Source organism: Pelophylax lessonae, assembly GCF_965119305.1.
Source record: "Pelophylax lessonae genome assembly, chromosome: 3".
Taxonomy (NCBI): domain Eukaryota; kingdom Metazoa; phylum Chordata; class Amphibia; order Anura; family Ranidae; genus Pelophylax; species Pelophylax lessonae.
The window spans coordinates 456,672,121-456,694,430 of record NC_138770.1 but is presented as its reverse complement, the minus strand read 5'-3'; the positions used below and the strand labels follow the sequence as shown (position 1 = coordinate 456,694,430).

The following is a 22,310-nucleotide window of genomic DNA, read 5'->3' as shown; positions in this document are numbered from 1 at the left end:
TCAATCTCAAATTACAAGGTGAGTGAAAAAAAAAAAAAACGCCTAACTATCCAATTCCTTTTCAGGTGAGGGAGACCCAGCGGATGGGCACACAAAAAAAAGTTTGTTTTTGTGCCCGGAACTCCGCTTTAAGTGGTTAATAAATTTGGTCACCTTAGTAAAAGTGCCCGGGATTTAGAGTGGTTAAACTTGTAAACAAAAAAGAACCAGAAAAAGCCTGGTGTTCAAGTAGGTAAAACTAAGTAAATAAAACCCACTTCTTCTCTTAGTACTCTCACTCAGAAATGCTCTTTTCTGAATGGAGAATACATTAAAATGTAATTATACCGCGCCTATTTGAAAAGCCTCTCTCAGCCACTGATCTACGAGAACGTTTCATTTCTAGCTGTCCGCAGGAAAGGAGCCATCTTATAGAAGCCTAGTACCATAATAAGGATATGCTTTAGCTACGGCAAAATGGCCGCCATACAGGTCGTCTTCCGCGTGGTACTGGAGACACAAGTTGTTCCAAATCCCCAGTCATCTTGTGCATGACAGAAACTAGGTGGGGAATGGCTTCACCAATGAGGAAAACACAGAGAGAAGTCCGCCTGTCATAGTGGCAGAATTTGGCGCTCCATGTGCTGGCTGAGAGAAGAGTTGTGATTCCTGTCACTAGAAGAAATCATGGAGAACATCAAAGCTAAGTTCGTGTCACAGAAGATCAGTAAGATCCGCTGGCGCCCGGAGCCGGCCTCCTCTCTGCAGCAACCGGACCTGTTCGCTGCGGGCTCCTGGGACAATGAGGTGAGCATGGCCTGAGACTGGACACATGGAGGGGGAGCTGCAGAGGTCACTGAGTGCCTGATAGAGACAAGCATGAGTTTACCTATATACAATAATGGTGACTGGACAGCAACAAGCATGGCCTGAGACTGGACACATGGAGGGGGAGCTGCAGAGGTCTCTGGGTGCCTGACAGACGAGCATGAGTTTACCTCTATACAATAATGGTGACTGGACAGCAACAAGCATGGCCTGAGACTGGACACATGGAGGGAGAGCTGCAGAGGTCACTGAGTGCCTGACAGACGAGCATGAGTTTACCTATATACAATAATGGTGACTGGACACATGGAGGGGGAGCTGCAGAGGTCTCTGGGTGCCTGACAGAGACAAGCATGAGTTTACCTATATACAATAATGGTGACTGGACACATGGAGGGGGAGCTGCAGAGGTCTCTGGGTGCCTGACAGACAAGCATGAGTTTACCCATATACAATAAAGGTGACTGGACACATGGAGGGGGAGCTGCAGAGGTCACTGAGTGCCTGACAGAGACAAGCATGAGTTTACCTATATACAATAAAGGTGACTGGACACATGGAGGGAGAGCTGCAGAGGTCACTGAGTGCCTGACAGAGACAAGCATGAGTTTACCTATATACAATAAAGGTGACTGGACACATGGAGGGGGAGCTGCAGAGGTCACTGAGTGCCTGACAGAGACAAGCATGAGTTTACCTATATACAATAATGCTGACTGGACACATGGAGGGGAGCTGCAGAGGTCTCTGAGTGCCTGACAGAGACAAGTATGAGTTTACTTATATACAATAATGCTGACTGGACACATGGAGGGAGAGCTGCAGAGGTCTCTGGGTGCCTGACAGACAAGCATGAGTTTACCTATATACAATAATGGTGACTGGACACATGGAGGGAGAGCTGCAGAGGTCTCTGGGTGCCTGACAGAGATAACCATGAGTTTACCTATATACAATAATGGTGACTGGACACATGGAGGGGGAGCTGCAGAGGTCTCTGAGTGCCTGACAGACAAACATGAGTTTACCTATATACAATAATGGTGACTGGACACATGGAGGGAGAGCTGCAGAGGTCACTGGGTGCCTGACAGAGATAACCATGAGTTTACCTATATACAATAATGGTGACTGGACACATGGAGGGAGAGCTGCAGAGGTCACTGGGTGCCTGACAGAGATAACCATGAGTTTACCTATATACAATAATGGTGACTGGACACATGGAGGGGGAGCTGCAGAGGTCTCTGGGTGCCTGACAGAGACAAGCATGAGTTTACCTATATACAATAATGGTCACTGGACACATGGAGGGGGAGCTGCAGAGGTCACTGAGTGCCTGACAGAGACAAGCATGAGTTTACCTATATACAATAAAGGTGACTGGACACATGGAGGGGGAGCTGCAGAGGTCTCTGGGTGCCTGACAGAGACAAGCATGAGTTTACCTATATACAATAATGGTGACTGGACACATGGAGGGAGAGCTGCAGAGGTCTCTGAGTGCCTGACAGACAAACATGAGTTTACCTATATACAATAATGGTGACTGGACACATGGAGGGAGAGCTGCAGAGGTCTCTGGGTGCCTGACAGAGATAACCATGAGTTTACCTATATACAATAATGGTGACTGGACACATGGAGGGAGAGCTGCAGAGGTCACTGGGTGCCTGACAGAGATAACCATGAGTTTACCTATATACAATAATGGTGACTGGACACATGGAGGGAGAGCTGCAGAGGTCTCTGGGTGCCTGACAGAGATAACCATGAGTTTACCTATATACAATAATGGTGACTGGACACATGGAGGGAGAGCTGCAGAGGTCACTGGGTGCCTGACAGAGATAACCATGAGTTTACCTATATACAATAATGGTGACTGGACACATGGAGGGGGAGCTGCAGAGGTCACTGGGTGCCTGACAGAGATAACCATGAGTTTACCTATATACAATAATGGTGACTGGACACATGGAGGGGGAGCTGCAGAGGTCACTGGGTGCCTGACAGAGATAACCATGAGTTTACCTATATACAATAATGGTGACTGGACACATGGAGGGAGAGCTGCAGAGGTCACTGGGTGCCTGACAGAGATAACCATGAGTTTACCTATATACAATAATGGTGACTGGACACATGGAGGGAGAGCTGCAGAGGTCTCTGGGTGCCTGACAGAGATAACCATGAGTTTACCTATATACAATAATGGTGACTGGACACATGGAGGGAGAGCTGCAGAGGTCACTGGGTGCCTGACAGAGATAACCATGAGTTTACCTATATACAATAATGGTGACTGGACACATGGAGGGGGAGCTGCAGAGGTCTCTGAGTGCCTGACAGACAAACATGAGTTTACCTATATACAATAATGGTGACTGGACACATGGAGGGAGAGCTGCAGAGGTCTCTGGGTGCCTGACAGAGATAACCATGAGTTTACCTATATACAATAATGGTGACTGGACACATGGAGGGGGAGCTGCGGAGGTCACTGGGTGCCTGACAGACAAGCATGAGTTTACCTATATACAATAATGGTGACTGGACACATGGAGGGGGAGCTGCAGAGGTCTCTGGGTGCCTGACAGAGATAACCATGAGTTTACCTATATACAATAATGGTGACTGGACACATGGAGGGGGAGCTGCGGAGGTCACTGGGTGCCTGACAGACAAGCATGAGTTTACCTATATACAATGGTGACTGGACACATGGAGGGAGAGCTGCAGAGGTCACTGAGTGCCTGACAGACGAGCATGAGTTTACCTATATACAATAATGGTGACTGGACACATGGAGGGGGAGCTGCAGAGGTCTCTGGGTGCCTGACAGAGACAAGCATGAGTTTACCTATATACAATAATGGTGACTGGACACATGGAGGGGGAGCTGCAGAGGTCTCTGGGTGCCTGACAGACAAGCATGAGTTTACCCATATACAATAAAGGTGACTGGACACATGGAGGGGGAGCTGCAGAGGTCACTGAGTGCCTGACAGAGACAAGCATGAGTTTACCTATATACAATAATGGTGACTGGACACATGGAGGGAGAGCTGCAGAGGTCTCTGGGTGCCTGACAGACAAGCATGAGTTTACCTATATACAATAATGGTGACTGGACACATGGAGGGAGAGCTGCAGAGGTCTCTGAGTGCCTGACAGACAAACATGAGTTTACCTATATACAATAATGGTGACTGGACACATGGAGGGAGAGCTGCAGAGGTCTCTGGGTGCCTGACAGAGATAACCATGAGTTTACCTATATACAATAATGGTGACTGGACACATGGAGGGAGAGCTGCAGAGGTCACTGGGTGCCTGACAGAGATAACCATGAGTTTACCTATATACAATAATGGTGACTGGACACATGGAGGGGGAGCTGCAGAGGTCTCTGGGTGCCTGACAGACAAGCATGAGTTTACCCATATACAATAAAGGTGACTGGACACATGGAGGGGGAGCTGCAGAGGTCACTGAGTGCCTGACAGAGACAAGCATGAGTTTACCTATATACAATAATGGTGACTGGACACATGGAGGGAGAGCTGCAGAGGTCTCTGGGTGCCTGACAGACAAGCATGAGTTTACCTATATACAATAATGGTGACTGGACACATGGAGGGAGAGCTGCAGAGGTCTCTGGGTGCCTGACAGAGATAACCATGAGTTTACCTATATACAATAATGGTGACTGGACACATGGAGGGAGAGCTGCAGAGGTCTCTGGGTGCCTGACAGAGATAACCATGAGTTTACCTATATACAATAATGGTGACTGGACACATGGAGGGAGAGCTGCAGAGGTCACTGGGTGCCTGACAGAGATAACCATGAGTTTACCTATATACAATAATGGTGACTGGACACATGGAGGGGGAGCTGCAGAGGTCTCTGAGTGCCTGACAGACAAACATGAGTTTACCTATATACAATAATGGTGACTGGACACATGGAGGGAGAGCTGCAGAGGTCTCTGGGTGCCTGACAGAGATAACCATGAGTTTACCTATATACAATAATGGTGACTGGACACATGGAGGGAGAGCTGCAGAGGTCTCTGGGTGCCTGACAGAGATAACCATGAGTTTACCTATATACAATAATGGTGACTGGACACATGGAGGGGGAGCTGCGGAGGTCACTGGGTGCCTGACAGACAAGCATGAGTTTACCTATATACAATAATGGTGACTGGACACATGGAGGGGGAGCTGCAGAGGTCTCTGGGTGCCTGACAGACAAGCATGAGTTTACCTATATACAATAATGGTGACTGGACACATGGAGGGGGAGCTGCAGAGGTCACTGGGTGCCTGACAGAGACAAGCATGAGTTTACCTATATACAATAATGGTGACTGGACACATGGAGGGGGAGCTGCAGAGGTCACTGGGTGCCTGACAGAGACAAGCATGAGTTTACCTATATACAATAATGGTGACTGGACACATGGAGGGGGAGCTGCAGAGGTCACTGGGTGCCTGACAGAGACAAGCATGAGTTTACCTATATACAATAATGGTGACTGGACACATGGGGGGGGAGCTGCAGAGGTCTCTGGGTGCCTGACAGACAAGCATGAGTTTACCTATATACAATAATGGTGACTGGACACATGGAGGGGGAGCTGCAGAGGTCTCTGGGTGCCTGACCGACAAGCATGAGTTTACCTATATACAATAATGGTGACTGGACACATGGAGGGGGAGCTGCAGAGGTCTCTGGGTGCCTGACAGAGACAAGCATGAGTTTACCTATATACAATAATGGTGACTGGACACATGGAGGGGGAGCTGCAGAGGTCTCTGGGTGCCTGACAGAGACAAGCATGAGTTTACCTATATACAATAATGGTGACTGGACACATGGAGGGGGAGCTGCAGAGGTCTCTGGGTGCCTGACAGAGACAAGCATGAGTTTACCTATATACAATAATGGTGACTGGACAGCATAAAACCTTCATATTTATTGTAGATCTATTAACCACCTGCCGTCCAGCCGCCATAGTTATACTGTGGCAGGTTCATGCGAATCGGCGTACCTGTACAGCAGAGGGCGGTGGCGGTGGTGGTCACCAGCAGGCGTGTACCGTTTCTACAGTCATAAGCTGAACATTGCATGAGTGGATCAGGTCCATCATCTTCCTCCTTGTGGCGGCTTGATCTTAGGTTCCGTTATCTTTTCTATCTGACGTGGGCGGTTTCCAGGGTCGCAAGCTTACCTGATTTACAAAGGATCGGTTCCCCCCCACCCTTTTTTATGGCAGTTTGACCTATTGGTCTCCCGCATCTTGTATTTACAGTGGTGGATTTATCACTGGCAGTGGAGGATACTACGTCACCTGATTTTGTATATGAAGAAAATAGCTCACATTCATCGCCAGTTATGTTTATTTTAAGATTTGTGATTCACTTTTTCACAGTTTTTGGGACTTTTTTTTTTAAGTTCGAGTATAAGCCGAGTTTTTCAGCACATGTTTTTGTGCTGAAAACATCCCCCTCGGCTTATGGTCGAGTCATAAAAAAAAAAAATGTCCCCGGCCGGCCCAACGTGCTCCTAAAAAAATGTCACCGCGTATGTGCCGCCGCTGCTCGGGAAAGGCTGTACACGTTCAGCTGCGAGCATGGTACACCCCTTTCCACCGCAGACTAGTACAGAGACCCCATCATAACCACATCCCAACAGAGAGTCCCCCATCACAGACACCCCACAGAGATACAGAGGTCCTGGCTGGCTGCAAGACGGCGGGGACACTCAGGGTGGGTGGCGATGCCGATATACACACGCGGCTGGATATGATGTCACCGCTGTGCCTCGGGTCAAAGAGAAGAGGAAGGGGCGGAGGCTTTTCATTCAGCTCCCGCACTAATCCACCAATTAGCTCCCGCGCCAGCCCACCACTGCTTTGTTTTTTTCTCCCAGGAGAAGGGGGGGGGGGGCGGCCCGATGACGCCATTCACTAATTGATGGGGCCGTTCACCGCATCAATACAGAATCGCAAACGGTCGCATGCATCAATTCGACTAATAAATTCAGCAGCCCTTGTGTTGGGTGTGAATGGGCCCTCAATGCTATGGAACACAGGGATACATAGCTTTCTGCTGTAAACATGACACATGGAAAACCACTGTTTCCTGTGTGTCATTGCAGTTACCTGTATGTTTCTATGCGGAAAAAGGCTTCATCTACTCTGGCAGCTTCTAAACTTGAGTTAAGGAGCCTTTGCTTCTAAACTCAGCTCCGTAAAAGCCAATGTATCAACATACACAGACTTTAACCAGAGTTTAGGAGCTTCAACCTGGCGTTCAGGATAGGAACGTTTTGACCGCTGGCTGTGGGAAAACGCAAATCGTGGCAAAATTGCCGCAATTTTGCTGCAGCCGCCGGTCAAATACAGGTAAGTAGAATAAGGCTGAATTCACTCTGACATGCAGGAAAATGGATGTATGGCATTTTAGCGGCCTTTAAAATGATATGGATTTTGCATGTTTCCAGTGACATCACATCCTGTTCCTGTTTTTAGGATATAGTAGGAGTGAGCGAAGATGTATTCCTTTTTGGAGAGATTTTTGGTACAGTGGGGGTTATTTACTAAAACTGCATGGTGCAAAATCTGGTGCGGCTCTGCATGGAAACCAATCCACTTCCAGGTTTTAGCCCCCATTCACATCGGTGCGATTTGACTGGTCAAATCGCAGTCTATTGCTGGCAATGGGAGAGTCCCAATCAGTGTGACGCCGACTTAGCAGCGCCCTACTGATTTCCAAAAGTAGTTCCTGCTCTACTTTTGGCGACTTCAGGGGCAATTTCAATTAGGGATGCACCGAATATTCGGCGGCCGAACATTATTCGGCCGAAAATAGAGAAAATAGCACTTTCGGCGTTCGGCCGAATAAGTCAAAAGGCCGAATAATTTTGAGCCGAACAATGTCAGCTTCCGCCCTGACCGCTCACCTTCCTCATTGCGGCTCGCGGCTCCCTTCTCACACGCCGCCGGTGTCCTGTCCGGCCGCGAGTAGGGGGTGTGACGTCACGCGCGCGTCCCGCCCCCTGCTCCTGACTGCGGCTCCTTCACACTAGGTCCACGCCCTGCCCCCCTGTTCGCGGCTTTTGGCTCTGGCTGCAGTTCAGGTATGTGATGTGGAGCTGAGCACATTTGGGGGAGAATACGGTAGCTGGCAGCTGCACAAGCATTAGTGTGCAGACTGCCATATATTGTTGCCACTTGCCATGCTCATTACATTAGAGTGCCCTATAAAGTGCCCCTTAAAAAAAAAAAAAAGAAAAAAAATGTGCCCAACAGAGTGCTCCCTTGACATAAAATGTGGCCATCAGCGTGCCCCTTATTTTATGCTAAGGGACATGCTGATGAGCATATTTTATGTTAAGGGGCACTCTGATGGGCATATTTTATTTTAAGGGGCACGCTAATGGGCATATTTTATGTTAAGAGCAACGCTGATTTAAATGTTTTGTTTTGCCCATCAGAGTGCCCCCTAACATAAAATGTGCCCATCAGCGTGCCCCCTAACATAAAATGTGCCCATCAGCGTGCCCCCTAAAAATTGGCAAAATAAATGGAAAAAATGCGAAACACCGCGTTCGGTATTCGGCCTTCGTCCTTCTGCCAAGCATTTCATTATTATTCGGCTTCGGCCAAGAATTTCATTTCGGTGCATCCCTAATTTCAATACACAACTGTGCATGAAGCTGCACAAATATCTTTGAAGCCACCCCCGAAGTCGGACCTGAACTTGCATGATTTCAAAGTCACATTTAGGGCCCTTTCACACAGGCGGACCATTCAGATCCGCCTGTCCATTTTTTTGGGCGGATCTAAATGGTCCCCTCATACATCCCTATGGGGCATCGGATATCAGCAGAGACTTGTCCGCTGACATCCGATCCGTCAAATCTGGACGGATGGAAACCCTATTTTCCACTCGTCCAGCGGATTAGATGGGATCGGATGAGAATGGACCGACGGTCCGATCCCATCCGATTCCCCCATAGAGATGCATGGGGAACTGACAGCTGTGTCTCCACACACAGCGCGGAGAACAGCTGTCATCCTCCTGCTCAGCGGATATCAACGGAGATAAACGGAGTCCGCCCGACGGACAGACAGTGTGAAAGGGGCCTTAGTGTGAACGAGAGCTTATTGTCAAAGGTTAATTGAACAAGCTAAAGTTAGAAGCTGATTGGATTGGATACCATGCACAGCTGCACCACATTCTGAGTGCATCAGTTTTAGTACATCTACCCCAGAGTATCTAGCATGGCAATGCCTACCAGAAAGCCCCTGCTCTACACATAATTTTCATCTTCTTACCCTGTAATTTCCCAAAGATGGCCGCTGGTATGGGTGTTCATAAAGGGACAAAATTAATAAAAGGTTTTTTTCTTTGCTTGCGCTGACCTGCGTCTTACACATGTGTTGCGTTAAAATGCATACAAGTTGTGCAACGCAACATTGTCGTGTGAAAAGGACACGGAAAACAATTCGTTTTTTTTTATGCGTTAATCTGCATTTTACAAGTGAACTAAAACATAGATCAACACACTAGTGTGAATTAACCCTGAATGAGCCTGTGTCGCTAAAGGCAAAACCTTTCTTTTTTTTTTCATTTTGGATACAGTAGGTAAGGGTTATAACTGCTGTCAGGTTTTTTTTTTTTTTTTTTTTTTTTTTTTTTTGTCCCGTTAGGGAGATTTCCCCATTACTTCCTGCCCAGTAGCTAACACAGGAAGTGAGTGAAAATCACTTTAAGTGAGGGAATACCAGGGTGTCACCAGAACTGCTATCCCTATTGTATGATTTCCCCTCTATTACTGTTCTGGTGTCAACCCAACCTTTAGAATTTTCAGTTACTTTCAATGAAAACAGTAAACATGACAAAAAAAGGGGTGAATCTACCCATAGACACCATAAAAAGGTGTTCTAATCCCTGTCCACTCGTTCCAAAAAAAAAAAGTTTTCCCTTTTTACTTACGCTTTCAAGTTTTGAAGCGATTTCTGGTACAGTGCCATCAGCCTAAGGTTCCATTCTGTCTAGGTGTATCTGCTGGCCCCGTTCACTATAATGACAACATGCTAGCGGCCACACCTATTTGCATCTGTCTGCACAGGCAGTGATTACCTAGGGAACACCTAATATCAAATGTTTACAGTACATTAGTGTAATGGTCACTAGGAATGGGCTTGGGCGTATATGGGATCCCACCTACCAGATCCCGCCAGGAAGCTGACACTGCACATGGCTAATCACAGACAGGCAGTGAGACATTTCCTGATCCGCAGCTACACAGACCGGGAAATGTCTCATTGCATGTGATTAGCCATGTGCAGCTTTGACTTCCTGGCGGGATCGGGCAGGTGGGATCTCGAAACACACCCTAGCCCATCTCTAATGGTCCCTTAGAAGAATGCTCCTTGTAGTGGTGGTCATTGGATAGATTCCGCTCCTTAGGGCTCATGCACATGAGAAGAATGCCACTGCTAGAGGCGTTTATCCTTCCCTTTTTTTTTTTTTTTTTTTTTTTTTTTTTTTTATGCTCATGAACACCGCTGCATATTTTTTTTTTTTTTATGCTCATGAACACCGCTGCATATTATTTATTGTAGCTCTGCGCGTGAAGGTATTTATGTGTATTTTTGCTCAGTGTTCAGGGGCATAGAAAAAAAAATGCCTCAAAGCTGAGTTTGGAGAGGCACTTGTGAGCATAATTGATACACATACATCCATAAACGTATGTAAACGAGAGCAAAAACGTATTCTAATGGCTGGAATAAATGAATATTCTAGTCCGTAGAATGGCTGATATGCTTTCTTAAATGGCAAGTGCCTGTAAATGCACATAAATACAAGCATAAACACGCGCAAATATCAGGGGTAACTCGCAAAGATTAGGGGTATTTTTTCTGGCAGCATTTTTGGAGTATACCCATTGTTGATGGCAATTATTTGAAAGGCAGAAATTGCTAATGCTTAACCACTTCAGCGCCGGAAGGTTTTACCCCCTTCCTGACCAGGCCATTTTTTGCGATACGGCACTGCGTTGCTTTAACTGACTATTGCGCGGTCGTGCGACGCAGTACCCAGAAAAATTGATACATACACATAGAGCTTTCTTTTGGTGGAATTTGATCACCTCTGCGGTTTTTATTTTTTGCACTATAAAAAAAAAAAAAAACCTTTATTTCTCTTTCGTTCATTGATGGACACAGCTCCTGATTCTTCTTAACCATTGGGTTAAGAATGCCCCCTACAGGAGTAGGATACTTGGCAGGAAAAAGCTTGACTACCTCTATAGGCAGTCCCAGGGGATATACACCCACACTCAGCTATAGGCACTCCAGTTTTTTTCTGCCTAGTCAGGAATAATGACCTAGTTCCTTGCTGGGATCTCTAGTCCTGGCAATTTTTTTCCCTTTTTAAATAGATTTTTTCCTATCTTTGATATTTTGTTCCTGTGAGAATCTACCATCAACTGCCAGACTGGGCGATGGACTGGATAATCTAGATCCAGAGGGTCCCCCCAGTCTGACCAGCAAGCGCGCGCAGGCCTCAGCTCCGCACTAGGTCAGCTGCAACATAACCCCTCTGGATGGAAGCTGGCCTGCGGGTTAAATGTCTTGCGAGGGCACATATGACCTGGCCTCGGCCTGAGTCGCAGTGTTCCTCCTGGCCGACAGCCACCCACATTCCGATGTTGCGATGTCGCAGTGGTCTGTCAGGAGTGGTGCCCACCCTGTTCCTGGTATGGTAAGTAGGTGTCCCCCTCTACTCCTGGAGGGTTTTTGGGGTTGACGTGGTCCCCAGCCCTCTAAAAATTTGGTGGTCACTGTGGGTCTTCAGGCCCCCCCCCCCCCCCCCCCCGGTTGAGGTTATGAGCTGACTTTTGCCACATGCTTTTAAGTGGGGCTTGTTGAAGTTGAGGCTGGCCAGGTTTATCCTGGTTCACAGCGGGGGGGTTGAGCAGGGTTCCCCTGCTAACCTGGGGGTTGGTGACTATGGCAGGGATGTCCTCTGGGCTCCCTGCTACAGTATTGGGCCATGGGAGCGGATGGTTTGTCACAAATATAGGCCATGGCTTTGCGGCCTACTGGTCGGGAGCTATGTGGGGCAGCCCCAGTGAGGTTGGCTGAAGCCACTACTCTCCGTTTGGGCATCCATCCTCCCCTCCGCTGCCCCTGGGTGGTTGGCTCCACTGAGGCTCGTGCCCAGGTGGCTGGGCATCCACAAAAATTTAGGCTGCGTCTTGCGGCCTAGTAGGCCTCCGTTGAGGGGGTGGCCCCAGTGAACCTGGCTGGGATGTGTGCTCCTGCGGCTGGGCTTCCAAACAAATTGAGGCCACGGCTTGTGGCCAGCTTGGGACCTCCCATGGCGGCGATCAGCGATTTTTATTGTGGCAGACAAATCTGACACTAAGTGATACTTTTTGAGGACCAGTGACACCAATACAGTGATCAGTGCTAAAAGAAATGCACTGTTACTGTATAAATTACACTGGCAAGGAAGGGGTTAACATCAGGTGGGCGATCAAGGGGTTAAGTGTGCTCCTAGGGAGTGATTTCTAACTGTAGGGGCAGTGGACGCACTAGAGGAAAAGAGAGATCTTGTGTTTCAGCATAGCTGATATTTACATAGGCAGACCACTGTTCTGTCATTCCTCCGAACGATCGGCGGTTCCCAGCGGCCTTTGCGGCTGCTGTACCCGCTGATTGGCTCCCGCTGTGTCCAATCCAGCAGCGCACGCACGCCACTGACATCTGCGAAGAATCACGTACGTGTACGTGATTTTGCGTAGCTGGGCTGCCCTGCTGCAGTATATAAATGTGGTGGGTGGTCCAGAACTGGTTAAAGAACCCCTAGCAACTTTAGGAAGAACGCTAAGGTTCCATGAAACCTTTGTTGAGAAAGGCTCCTGTAGAGTGACCAGTCCAGAAATTTCACTTGATTGTGGACGAAGGGGAGTAATATTTTATACCATATCCATACTGATGGGGAATATGTTTTCCATAAAGAAAATGAAATCTACTAATGAATACCTATTTTATAATATGATTCTATGGTCCATCATTTTTCTCATTTGTGTTTTAGGAAAACAAAGTGTCCATATGGTCCACTGGAGAGTTTGGAACAATTACTATGGATGAAGATTATGAAGGCGATATAAAATTGTTGTGTGAGATCAGACACAAAGGCGATGTAACAGACCTGCAGGTATCGTCACTTCTACAATTTGTTCAGATATTCTGTATTTGGGGAAAAAAAAGCGCACTTTTATACACCACAGTGAAAGCTAAGCCATGGTCAGCATTCATTTATTGTTCTGCATAGGATTACAGAAGGTGGCAAAATACAAACACAGAAATAAAAACTACCATGACTTTATGGGTTGATTTACTAAAACTGACGTTTGAAAAATCTGGTGCAGCTCTGCATAGAAACCAATCAGATTCCAGGTTTTATTGTAAAATCTTAATTGAACAAGCTTTAGGCTCCATTCACACCTAGGCGTTCCGGACCGCGGGTGGAATCGCCTGACAAATCATGGTAAAATCACGCTGTGTTTGGGGTGCCATTAAAAGTAACAGGAGCGCAAGTGCATTTCGCATTTTGCCGGGATTGGGGAATCCGCCCGCGATCTAGAACGCCTAGGTGTGAACGGAGCCTAAGCTGATTGGCTACTATGCACCAGCTAATAAATATGTTATACATACCTGCTCTGTTGCAGTGGATTTGCCCAGAGCAGCCTGGATCCTCCTCTTCTCAGGTCCCTCTTTGGCTCTCCTGGCCCCTCCCTCCTGTTCAGTGCCCCCACAGCAAGCAGCTTGCTATGGAAGCACCCGAGCCGAGTCACATCTCCCTTTGTCCATTCAGACAGGGAGCCCCGACCCGCCCCCTTTCTCACCTGATTGGCTAGATTACTTTGACAGCAATAGGAGCCAATAGCATCGCTGCTGTTTCTCAGCCAATCAGGAAGGAGAATCTGAGACACTTGTGGACATCGCTGGACAGAGAGGGGAAGCTCAGGTAAGTGTTAGGGGGTCTACTACACACAGAAAGCTTTTTATCTTAATGCAAAGAATGCATTAAGATAAAAAACCTCTTGCCTTTACAACTCCTTTGAAGTTTGCCATGCCAAAAACATTCTTTGTTTTGGATAGATTGGGACAGGATTGTCTGTCTGGTTTTTAGTTTTTTTACTGCTATTTGAGGTTTTCCACTGACTTGCTGCTGTTCTGCTATACTAATCTAGAGCTGACCAATGGCCATACACTGCGAAATTTGCTCAGTGAGTGGCCCTCTCTACCCTGCTCTATTCAAACAATTGATTTTTGTTGAAGGAGCCTGTTGGAATATCAAATTACAATCCTATAAACCAAAAATAAATTATGCATAAATATAATGCAATAACAGTGCTAAGAATTCCTAAAACTAAAATGCTGAAAAGACTAAATGGCTTTTGGTGTATATTAGTATGTTTGCATATGGAGGAAAAGCAGCCACTGCAAAAACTATATTCATAACAAAAGTTATGACAGCACCTGAACTCATTAATCACTATAGTGGATATATTTGTATCAGAGTTGCCAAAAAAGTTTTTTATGTCCAACATTACACATACCAGCATGTGGAAAGTGAAACAAATAAAAGCATATCTCATCACAGGAAAAATCTTTAATGCAACAGTGACCACACAGTTCTGTATCAAATGATAAATCGTAACAACAAAAGTTTGTGCTGTATTAGGCCTTGTTCACACAGTGCATACCAAAGCATATGCATGTGGAGGACCGTTTTTACCCGAAAGGGGATATACAGGTTTGCTGTTCATCCCTGTACAGGCAACCACATTGATGTCCATTGGGGCGCAGTCTGCTCCCAATCTGACATCCATGCGGGTGCTGGTGCATGGCCCCAAAGGCACACTCGCTGCATTCTGGACTGTGCACTCACACAGATGTCAAATTGGCAGCCACATCCATATCTGTGCAGCAGTGGATTTCCATTTGACATCAATGGGACTGCCTGCACGGAGATGCATGGAACACCTCAGTTTCCCTGTGTGGGTAAACACGGCCCTCCACAGATGTACACTTTAGCATAACTTGTGTGAACAGGCCTTATGATGAAAGAAACCATCATAACATGAGAAAATAGAACAGAATAATATGTCATTTTTACAATTTGGTGAGTGTTACATAGTCAGGTTGAAAAAAGACACAAGTCCATCTGGCTCAACCAATAAAAAACAGTAATGAAAACCCAAGCATACAATCCCATATACACAATTCTATACCCGCAGTTGATCCAGAGGAAGGCGAAAAAACCCCCCAGCAAAGCATGATTCAATTTGCTATAGCGGGATAAAAAAATTCCTTCCTGATCCCCGAGAGGCAATCGGATATTGCCTGGATCAACTTTACCTATAAATATTATTACCCAGTTATATTATGTACACCTAGGAAAGAATCCAGACCTTTTTTTTTAAAGCAATCTTGTGAGCTGGCCAGAACCACCTCTGGAGTCTATTCCACATTTTTACCGCTCTTACAGTGAAGAAACCTTTCCGTATTTGGAGACTAAATCTGTTTTCCTGTAGACATAAAGAGTTCCCCCTTGTCCTCGGTGTTGAGTTATTCACTTTAAGGTCAACACAAAGTTCACTATATGGACCCCTTATGTACAGGTTGATCATACCCCCCCCCCCCTTAATCTCCTTCTCAAGAGAGCGTAAATTCAATTCCTCTAATCTTTCCTCATAGCTGAGCTCATCCATGCCTCTTATCAGTTTGGTTGCCCTTCTCTGCACTTTCTCCAGTTCCCCGATATCCTTTTTAAGAACTGGTGCCCAAAACTGAACTGCATATTCCAGATGAGATCTTACTAATGATTTGTACAGGGGCAAAATGATATCTCTCTCTCTCTGGAGTCCATGTCTTTGTTAATACAAGAAAGGACTTTGCTTGCTTTGGAAACCACAGCTCGGCATTGCATGCTATGTTTTTAGCTTATGATCTACCAGAACACCCAGCTCCTTCTCCGCTATGGATTCCCTCAGTTCTACTCCACCTAGTATGTATGATGCATGCATATTCTTAGCCCCCAAGTGCATAACTTTACATTTATCAACATTAAACCTCATTTGCCACATAGTTGCCCAATGAAACAGTGCATTGAGGTTGGCTTGTAAGTTGGAGACATCCTGTAAGGATGTTATTCCACTGCAAAGCTTGGTGTCATCTGCAAAGACTGAAACTGTACTTTTATTCTATAAAATGTCTAGAACACAGACCCTATATCATTTTATAAAGATATTAAAAAGTAAGGGTCCCAACACTGAACCTTGGGGTACATCACTGATAACCTTAGACCATTCAGAGTAAGAATGATTAACCACTACTCTCTGAATTCTATCTTTTAGCCAATTTTCTATCCATTTACAAACGGATCTTTCCAAGCCTGTAGACTTTACCTTACACATTAGCCGTGTGTGGGGAACTGTGTCAAACGGTTTTGCAAAATCCAAGTATACTACATCCACAGCCACCCCTCTATCCAAGGTTTTATTTACCTCATCATAAAAAGAAATCAGGTTTGTTTGACAACTTTTGTCTTTCATGAATTCATGCTGTTTGTTGCTTAAAATATTTTTTTCCAGCAAGAACTCATCTATGTGGTCTTTTATTAAACTCTCCAATATCTTCCCGACTATAGAAGTTAAACTATCAGGTCTATAGTTACTTGGCAAAGACTTTGATCCCTTTTTAAATATAGGCATCACATTGGCCCTACGCCAATCCAGTGGTACTATTCTAGTCCTTAACGATTCCCTAAAAATTAGAAACAAAGGCTTTGAAATTACAGCACTTAATTCTTTTAGGATGCATGGGTGAATACCATCTGGTCCAGGCACTTTATCCACCTTTATTCTGTCTAAATATATCTGGACCATATCACTTTTGAGCCATTGTGGATCATTTGGGGCTGTGTCAGTACCATCCTCATTATGGTCATGAGCTCCCCATGCTCCTTTTGTATACACAAAGCTGAAGAAAGTATTTAATACATTTGCCTTCTCTTTGTCCCCAGTCACCCACTCCTGATTATTTTGTAAAGGGCCTACATGCTCAGACCTTACCTTTTTACTATTAATATATTTGAAGAATTTTTTGAGATTTGTCCTATCTTTTGCGATCTGTTGTTCATTTTGGATTTTTGCGTCCTTGATTTCCTTTTTACATATTCTGTTATATTCTTTGTAACAATTAAATAATGATAGTGTTCCTTCATTTTTATATTTTTTAAAAGCTTTTCTTATTATTTATAGCTTTTTTAACTTTGGCTGTAAGCCACATAGGTTTTATTTTTAGCCTTTTAAACTTATTGCCCATGGGAATATACTTTGCAGTGAGTTTGCATACAGTCTTTTTGAAAATTTCCCATTTCTGTTCTGTGCTCATTGATGCCAATATTCCCTCCCAGTCTAAATCCTGGAGAGCAGCCATAATCCTTGGAAAATTTGCTCTCTTAAAGTTAAGTGTTTTTGTATTTCCTGTATGTGTTTTTTTGCTTACAGCTAACAGTAAATGAAATCATATTATGGTCACTGCTACCCAGATGTTCTTTTATATGAACATTATTAATAATCTCTGCATGGTTTGAGATTACCAGGTCCAACAGAGCATCATTTCTAGTGGGGGCCTCAATAAACTGTACCATAAAGATGTCATGTAATAGGTTTAGCCCTTTAACTGTTCCAGTAGTGCCATTGCTCCAGTCAATGTCTGGGTAGTTAAAATCCCCCATTATTATCACTGTTATTGAAGTATTGCCTAGCCATCTGCCTACAGATGCCATTTTCTTGAATATATCATGATTAAAGGATAAGTTCATTTTTTTTTTTTTTTTGTATGGAAAGCATTGCACCACAATCATCAGATTGTGCGTGCCATGCAGCACTCCTACAGACTGCCAGTGTAAGCTGTGTGCTCATACATCATACGGGCAGGCAGTTTAACAAAGACCGGAGATATGAATGAACTACTAGAGCACTCAACAGTGCCCTGGTCATTCAATGAGAACTACAAGTCAACAGCTGCAAAGGCTGTCGATAGTTTTAGTTCATTAATTCACAGAACTCAGTGAATGAGTGACGCAGCCATGTGGGTTGAACCCTACGCTGCCACATTCCTTTTCAAATAGTGAGAGCGGGTACAGGGAGAACAGTGAGCAGCTGCAGGATCTGGAACCCTAAAAAACAGATGGAACATGTAAAATATTCTCCATGGTGAACTTCTCCTTTAACATTGACATACGTGTGGTATAAATGACACCTTTCACAGTAATGGCCCTTATTTTAGATGTAGCTCCTACGTGGTCAGACTACATATAAGCTGTGTCTCAATATGCAGCAGTGTAAACAGGCCTTCAGAATCTGTTTATTAGATCTAAGACTTGTTGAAACAGATAGCAGGTGGCAAACATAATATCTTTGTTTCCTAATATGTCCGCAGGGACTGTTTGATCTCTTCAGACATCTCCTAATAGACCCCTCAAGGAGAAGAATCTCTTGGAATTTTCTGAGAAAAAGTGGTGTAGGAAATGTCTGCTCTTCCTTATTCACAGGCATTACCTTGTATGCTTGTTCAATGTTTGCATACGTGTTTATAAAGAACTTTGGTTGTCTGGACTGTGCTTGCATGTCTGATCACCATCTGTTTGCAGGTACTTGGATCAGTAGATGATGGCTGGACAAACAAAATCAGTAAAGATGCAAATCGTTTTCTTTGTTCAAAAGTTGCTAAACTCTGCCCCTGAACACAGCAACATTCTGTGCTATGACCACATAGAAACTGGCCGATAAGCTGAGGCCAAACCTCTACAGCAGCCGTCACTAAATGGCGGCCTGCGGTCCAGGAGCGGCCCGCACGAGGCTTCCGCCCGGACCCGTCAGGCCGCCACCGTAAGTAATCATTGGTTTGCTGGGACCGCGGGTGTCCCAGCAACCAGTGACATTCCGTGTGTGCGCCCCGCCCCCTGCTTCTTTCTTCGGCTCCCTCCCAGCCAGCCGCGAGTTGGGGCGTGACGTCACGTGCGTGCCCCGCCCCCCTGCTCCTAACTGCGGCTCCTGACTCTCACACTCAGCCTAGCCGCGGGACATCACATGCACGCCCTGCCCCCCTGATGTTCGCTGCTCCTGGCTCCCACATTTTTCGCTCCCAAAGGTATGTGGGGCACAGTTTTATAAAATACAGACTGATGGGCATATTTTGTTAAGGGGCACACATTTGTGTCCATTAGAGTGCCCCATAAAATAAAATATGCCTATTAGAGTGCCCCCTAAGATAAAATGTACCCATCAGCTTGCGCCTTATTTTATGTTAAGGGTCACGCTGATGGGCACATTTTATGTTAAGGGGCACTCTAATGGGCATATTTTATGTTAAGGGACACTCTAATGGGCATATTTAATGTTAAGAGCAACACTGATAGACACGTTTTGTTTTGCCCATCAGCGTGCCCCTTAACATAAAATGGTCCCATTAGAATGCCCCCTAACATAAAATGTGCCCATCAAAGTGCCCCCTATAATAAAATGTGCCCATCAAAGTGCCCCCTAACATAAAATGTGCCCATCAGAATGCCCCCTAACATAAAATGTGCCCATCAAAGTGCCCCCTAACATAAAATGTGGCCATCAGAGTGCCCCCTAACATAAAATGTGACAATCAGCGTTCCCCTTATTTTATGTTAAGGGTCACGCTGATGGGCATATTTTATGTTAAGGGGCACGCTGATGGGCAAATTTTATGCTAAGGGTCACGCCGATGGGCACATTTTATGCTGGGGGCATGCTGATGGGCAAATTTTATGCTAAGGGTCACGCCGATGGGCACATTTTATGCTAGGGGGCACTCTGATGGGCAAATTTTATGCTAAGGGTCACGCCGATGGGCAAATTTTATGCTAGGGGGCACTCTGATGGCCACATTTTATGTTAAGGGGCACTCTAATGGGCATATTTTATGTTAAGAGCAACACTAATGGACAAGTTTTGTTTTGCCCATCAGTGTGCCCCGTTACAAAATGTGCCCATCAGCGTGCACCCTAACATAAAATGTACCCATCAGCGTGCCCCTTATTTTATGTTAAGGGTCACGCTGATGGGCAAATTTTATGCTAAGGGTCACGCTGATGGACACATTTTATGTTAAGGGGCACTCAAATGGGCATATTTTATGTTAAGAGCAACGCTGATGGACACGTTTTGTTTTGCCCATCTTTCTGAGTCATAGCACAGACTTCAGATTCGGACCTCGGCCCAAAGAAAATTTTAGCGACCGGACCTCCTTGAATTCTAATTAATTACCCCTGCTCTACAGACATGCTGATCTTGAATTCATACTGGCTGCATCCAGGGTTAATCAGAGGCTCTATTCACAAATACCTACTCAGATGAGCTGTAGGCTGGGTTATTCCTGCCCTGTAGCCCGCCTCATTGTGTACATAAGCTGTGGGGAGGGATTGACTCAGCCCACAGCTTAATGGAGTTAAAAAAAAAAAAAATATATATATATTTGATTTTTTTTGGGGGGGTAGAGAGGAGTTCAGAGGATGCCGGAGCTCATCTCTTCTCATCGGCAATGCCCATATAGTGTTGCTTATTGTCACTTTTAAGAGTGAACCTGACATCATTTGTTTTAAAGTTTTTAGATCAAGAAAGAATTGTGACAGCGTCATCAATTGGGAAAGTAACAATCTTTCGTCACCATCAGACAAATGAGGTAACATTGCATCCGATCTAGTTTTGCTGTTTTTGTATGTTTTGTTTTGGGTTTTTTTTACACTCTATTCTTTGAAGTGCTCATTTTAATTTATGGCTACTGTAGTGTAATTTGATTTATCATTAGCTTTGTAAGATACAAAAAGACTAAACTTTTAGCTTTGTAAGATACAAAAAGACTAAACTATTTCGCTCATAGTGCAAAGGTCATATTAGAGAATATTTGTCACATTTTTAAAAATATGATTATATTAGCTTGTGTTTAGAAGAAAGAATGTAGTGCTTTTCTCAAGCTGGTCAGGACAAGATATATATTCACATGTAAAAAGTGTCACCAGAACAGGAATAGAGGGGAAATCTTGCAATGGGGACACTGGTTTTGGTAAACCTGGTTACAACTAGGGATTCCCCCACTTTAGAGGGATTTCCTGTTGTGGCAATGGGAGAGGAAATGAGTAGAGGTCTCCTCCCCGGGACACAGCAAAAAAGAAAAACTGATTGGGGTTATACCCTCCCTTACTCCAAAATAGGGAAAATAATTTGGCCTTTAGTTATGGGTTTTTTTTTTTTTTTTTTTTATACTATTATTTATCTTTACAATCCATTAGGGATTTATTTATCAGGCCATCAAGATCCCATTACTCAAAGATACAGGTGGACCTAGGGTTAATGTCCCTTTTCCCTCTGTGGTCATTAGTGGTGCACCAAAATTTCGACAACCAAAATTTTTTGCCCGAAAATGGGCTTATTCCATTTCGGCCGAAAATGGGTTAAAGATGCCGATATTAAAGATGGCGGGCGCAGCACAGGTTTCAAAAGACCCGCCTCTGGCCGGCGGCCTGCCTCCCGGTGATGTCACTACTACTACGATGTGCATGAATGAACTAACACACCGGGCGGGTGAGGGCCGCTAATAGTTGTAACTAAGTGAGCGCTTCACTTCCCTATCAGGTGGGTATCTCCTCTGACAGGGAAGTGAAGGGCTCACATAGTTATAGCTATTAGCGGCCGCTGGCCTGCCCGCCCGGTGTGTTCATTCATGCACATCGTAGTAGTAATGACTTTTAACTTCATGTACAAGGGATATAGTTGTTTAATATACTGCCATCTTGTGGTCATTTCGGTTACTGCATCTCTTTCAGTGTTCCCTCCTATTCTATGATGTATTTCCCCTTCCTGTTTAGTTAGTGTGTAGGAGAAAATAAAGTACTGAGTGCAGAACCACGTCGTGTCTGTGGAGTTTATCAGTGACATCACCGGGAGGCGGGCCGCCGGCCAAAGGCGGGTCTTTTGAAAGGAAGGACACAGGAGGAGCTGAGTGAGAGTAAGGAGATTGCATCCTTGGGATGAGGAGGGATGCTGAGGCGGGGGCGCGGAGGCGGGGGGGGGGGGGCGCTGAGGCGAGCTTACCAATGGTATTTGTATTATGCAGCATGAGGGGGTTAATGTATTGCCACTGCTGGTCACTGATACATTAGTGACCGACTAGTGGCAGTTAATTAACCCCTTTGTGCTGTGCTGCATTAGTGCAACCAGTATCAGTGCAACCAGTGTTAATTAACACTGATACTGGTTGCACTAATGCAGCACAAAGGGGTTAATTAACTGCCACTGGACGGTCACTAATGCATCAGTGACCAGCAGTGGCAATACATTAACCCCCTCATGCTGCATAATACAAATAA

At 45.3% G+C, this 22,310-nt stretch overlaps 1 protein-coding gene across 1 annotated transcript in view; it reads left to right on the top strand.

The window, feature by feature from the left end:
* The first annotated feature begins 549 nt into the window (after positions 1–549).
* The window catches only part of NUP43 (nucleoporin 43), a 38,948-nt gene continuing 17,187 nt past the window's right edge, over positions 550–22,310 (top strand). The window contains exons 1-3 of the mRNA XM_082251591.1: positions 550–786; positions 12,933–13,055; positions 20,549–20,626. Coding sequence (XP_082107717.1) covers positions 667–786; positions 12,933–13,055; positions 20,549–20,626 — 321 coding nt within the window. The 5' untranslated portion in view covers positions 550–666. The remainder of the gene's footprint in view (positions 787–12,932; positions 13,056–20,548; positions 20,627–22,310) is intronic.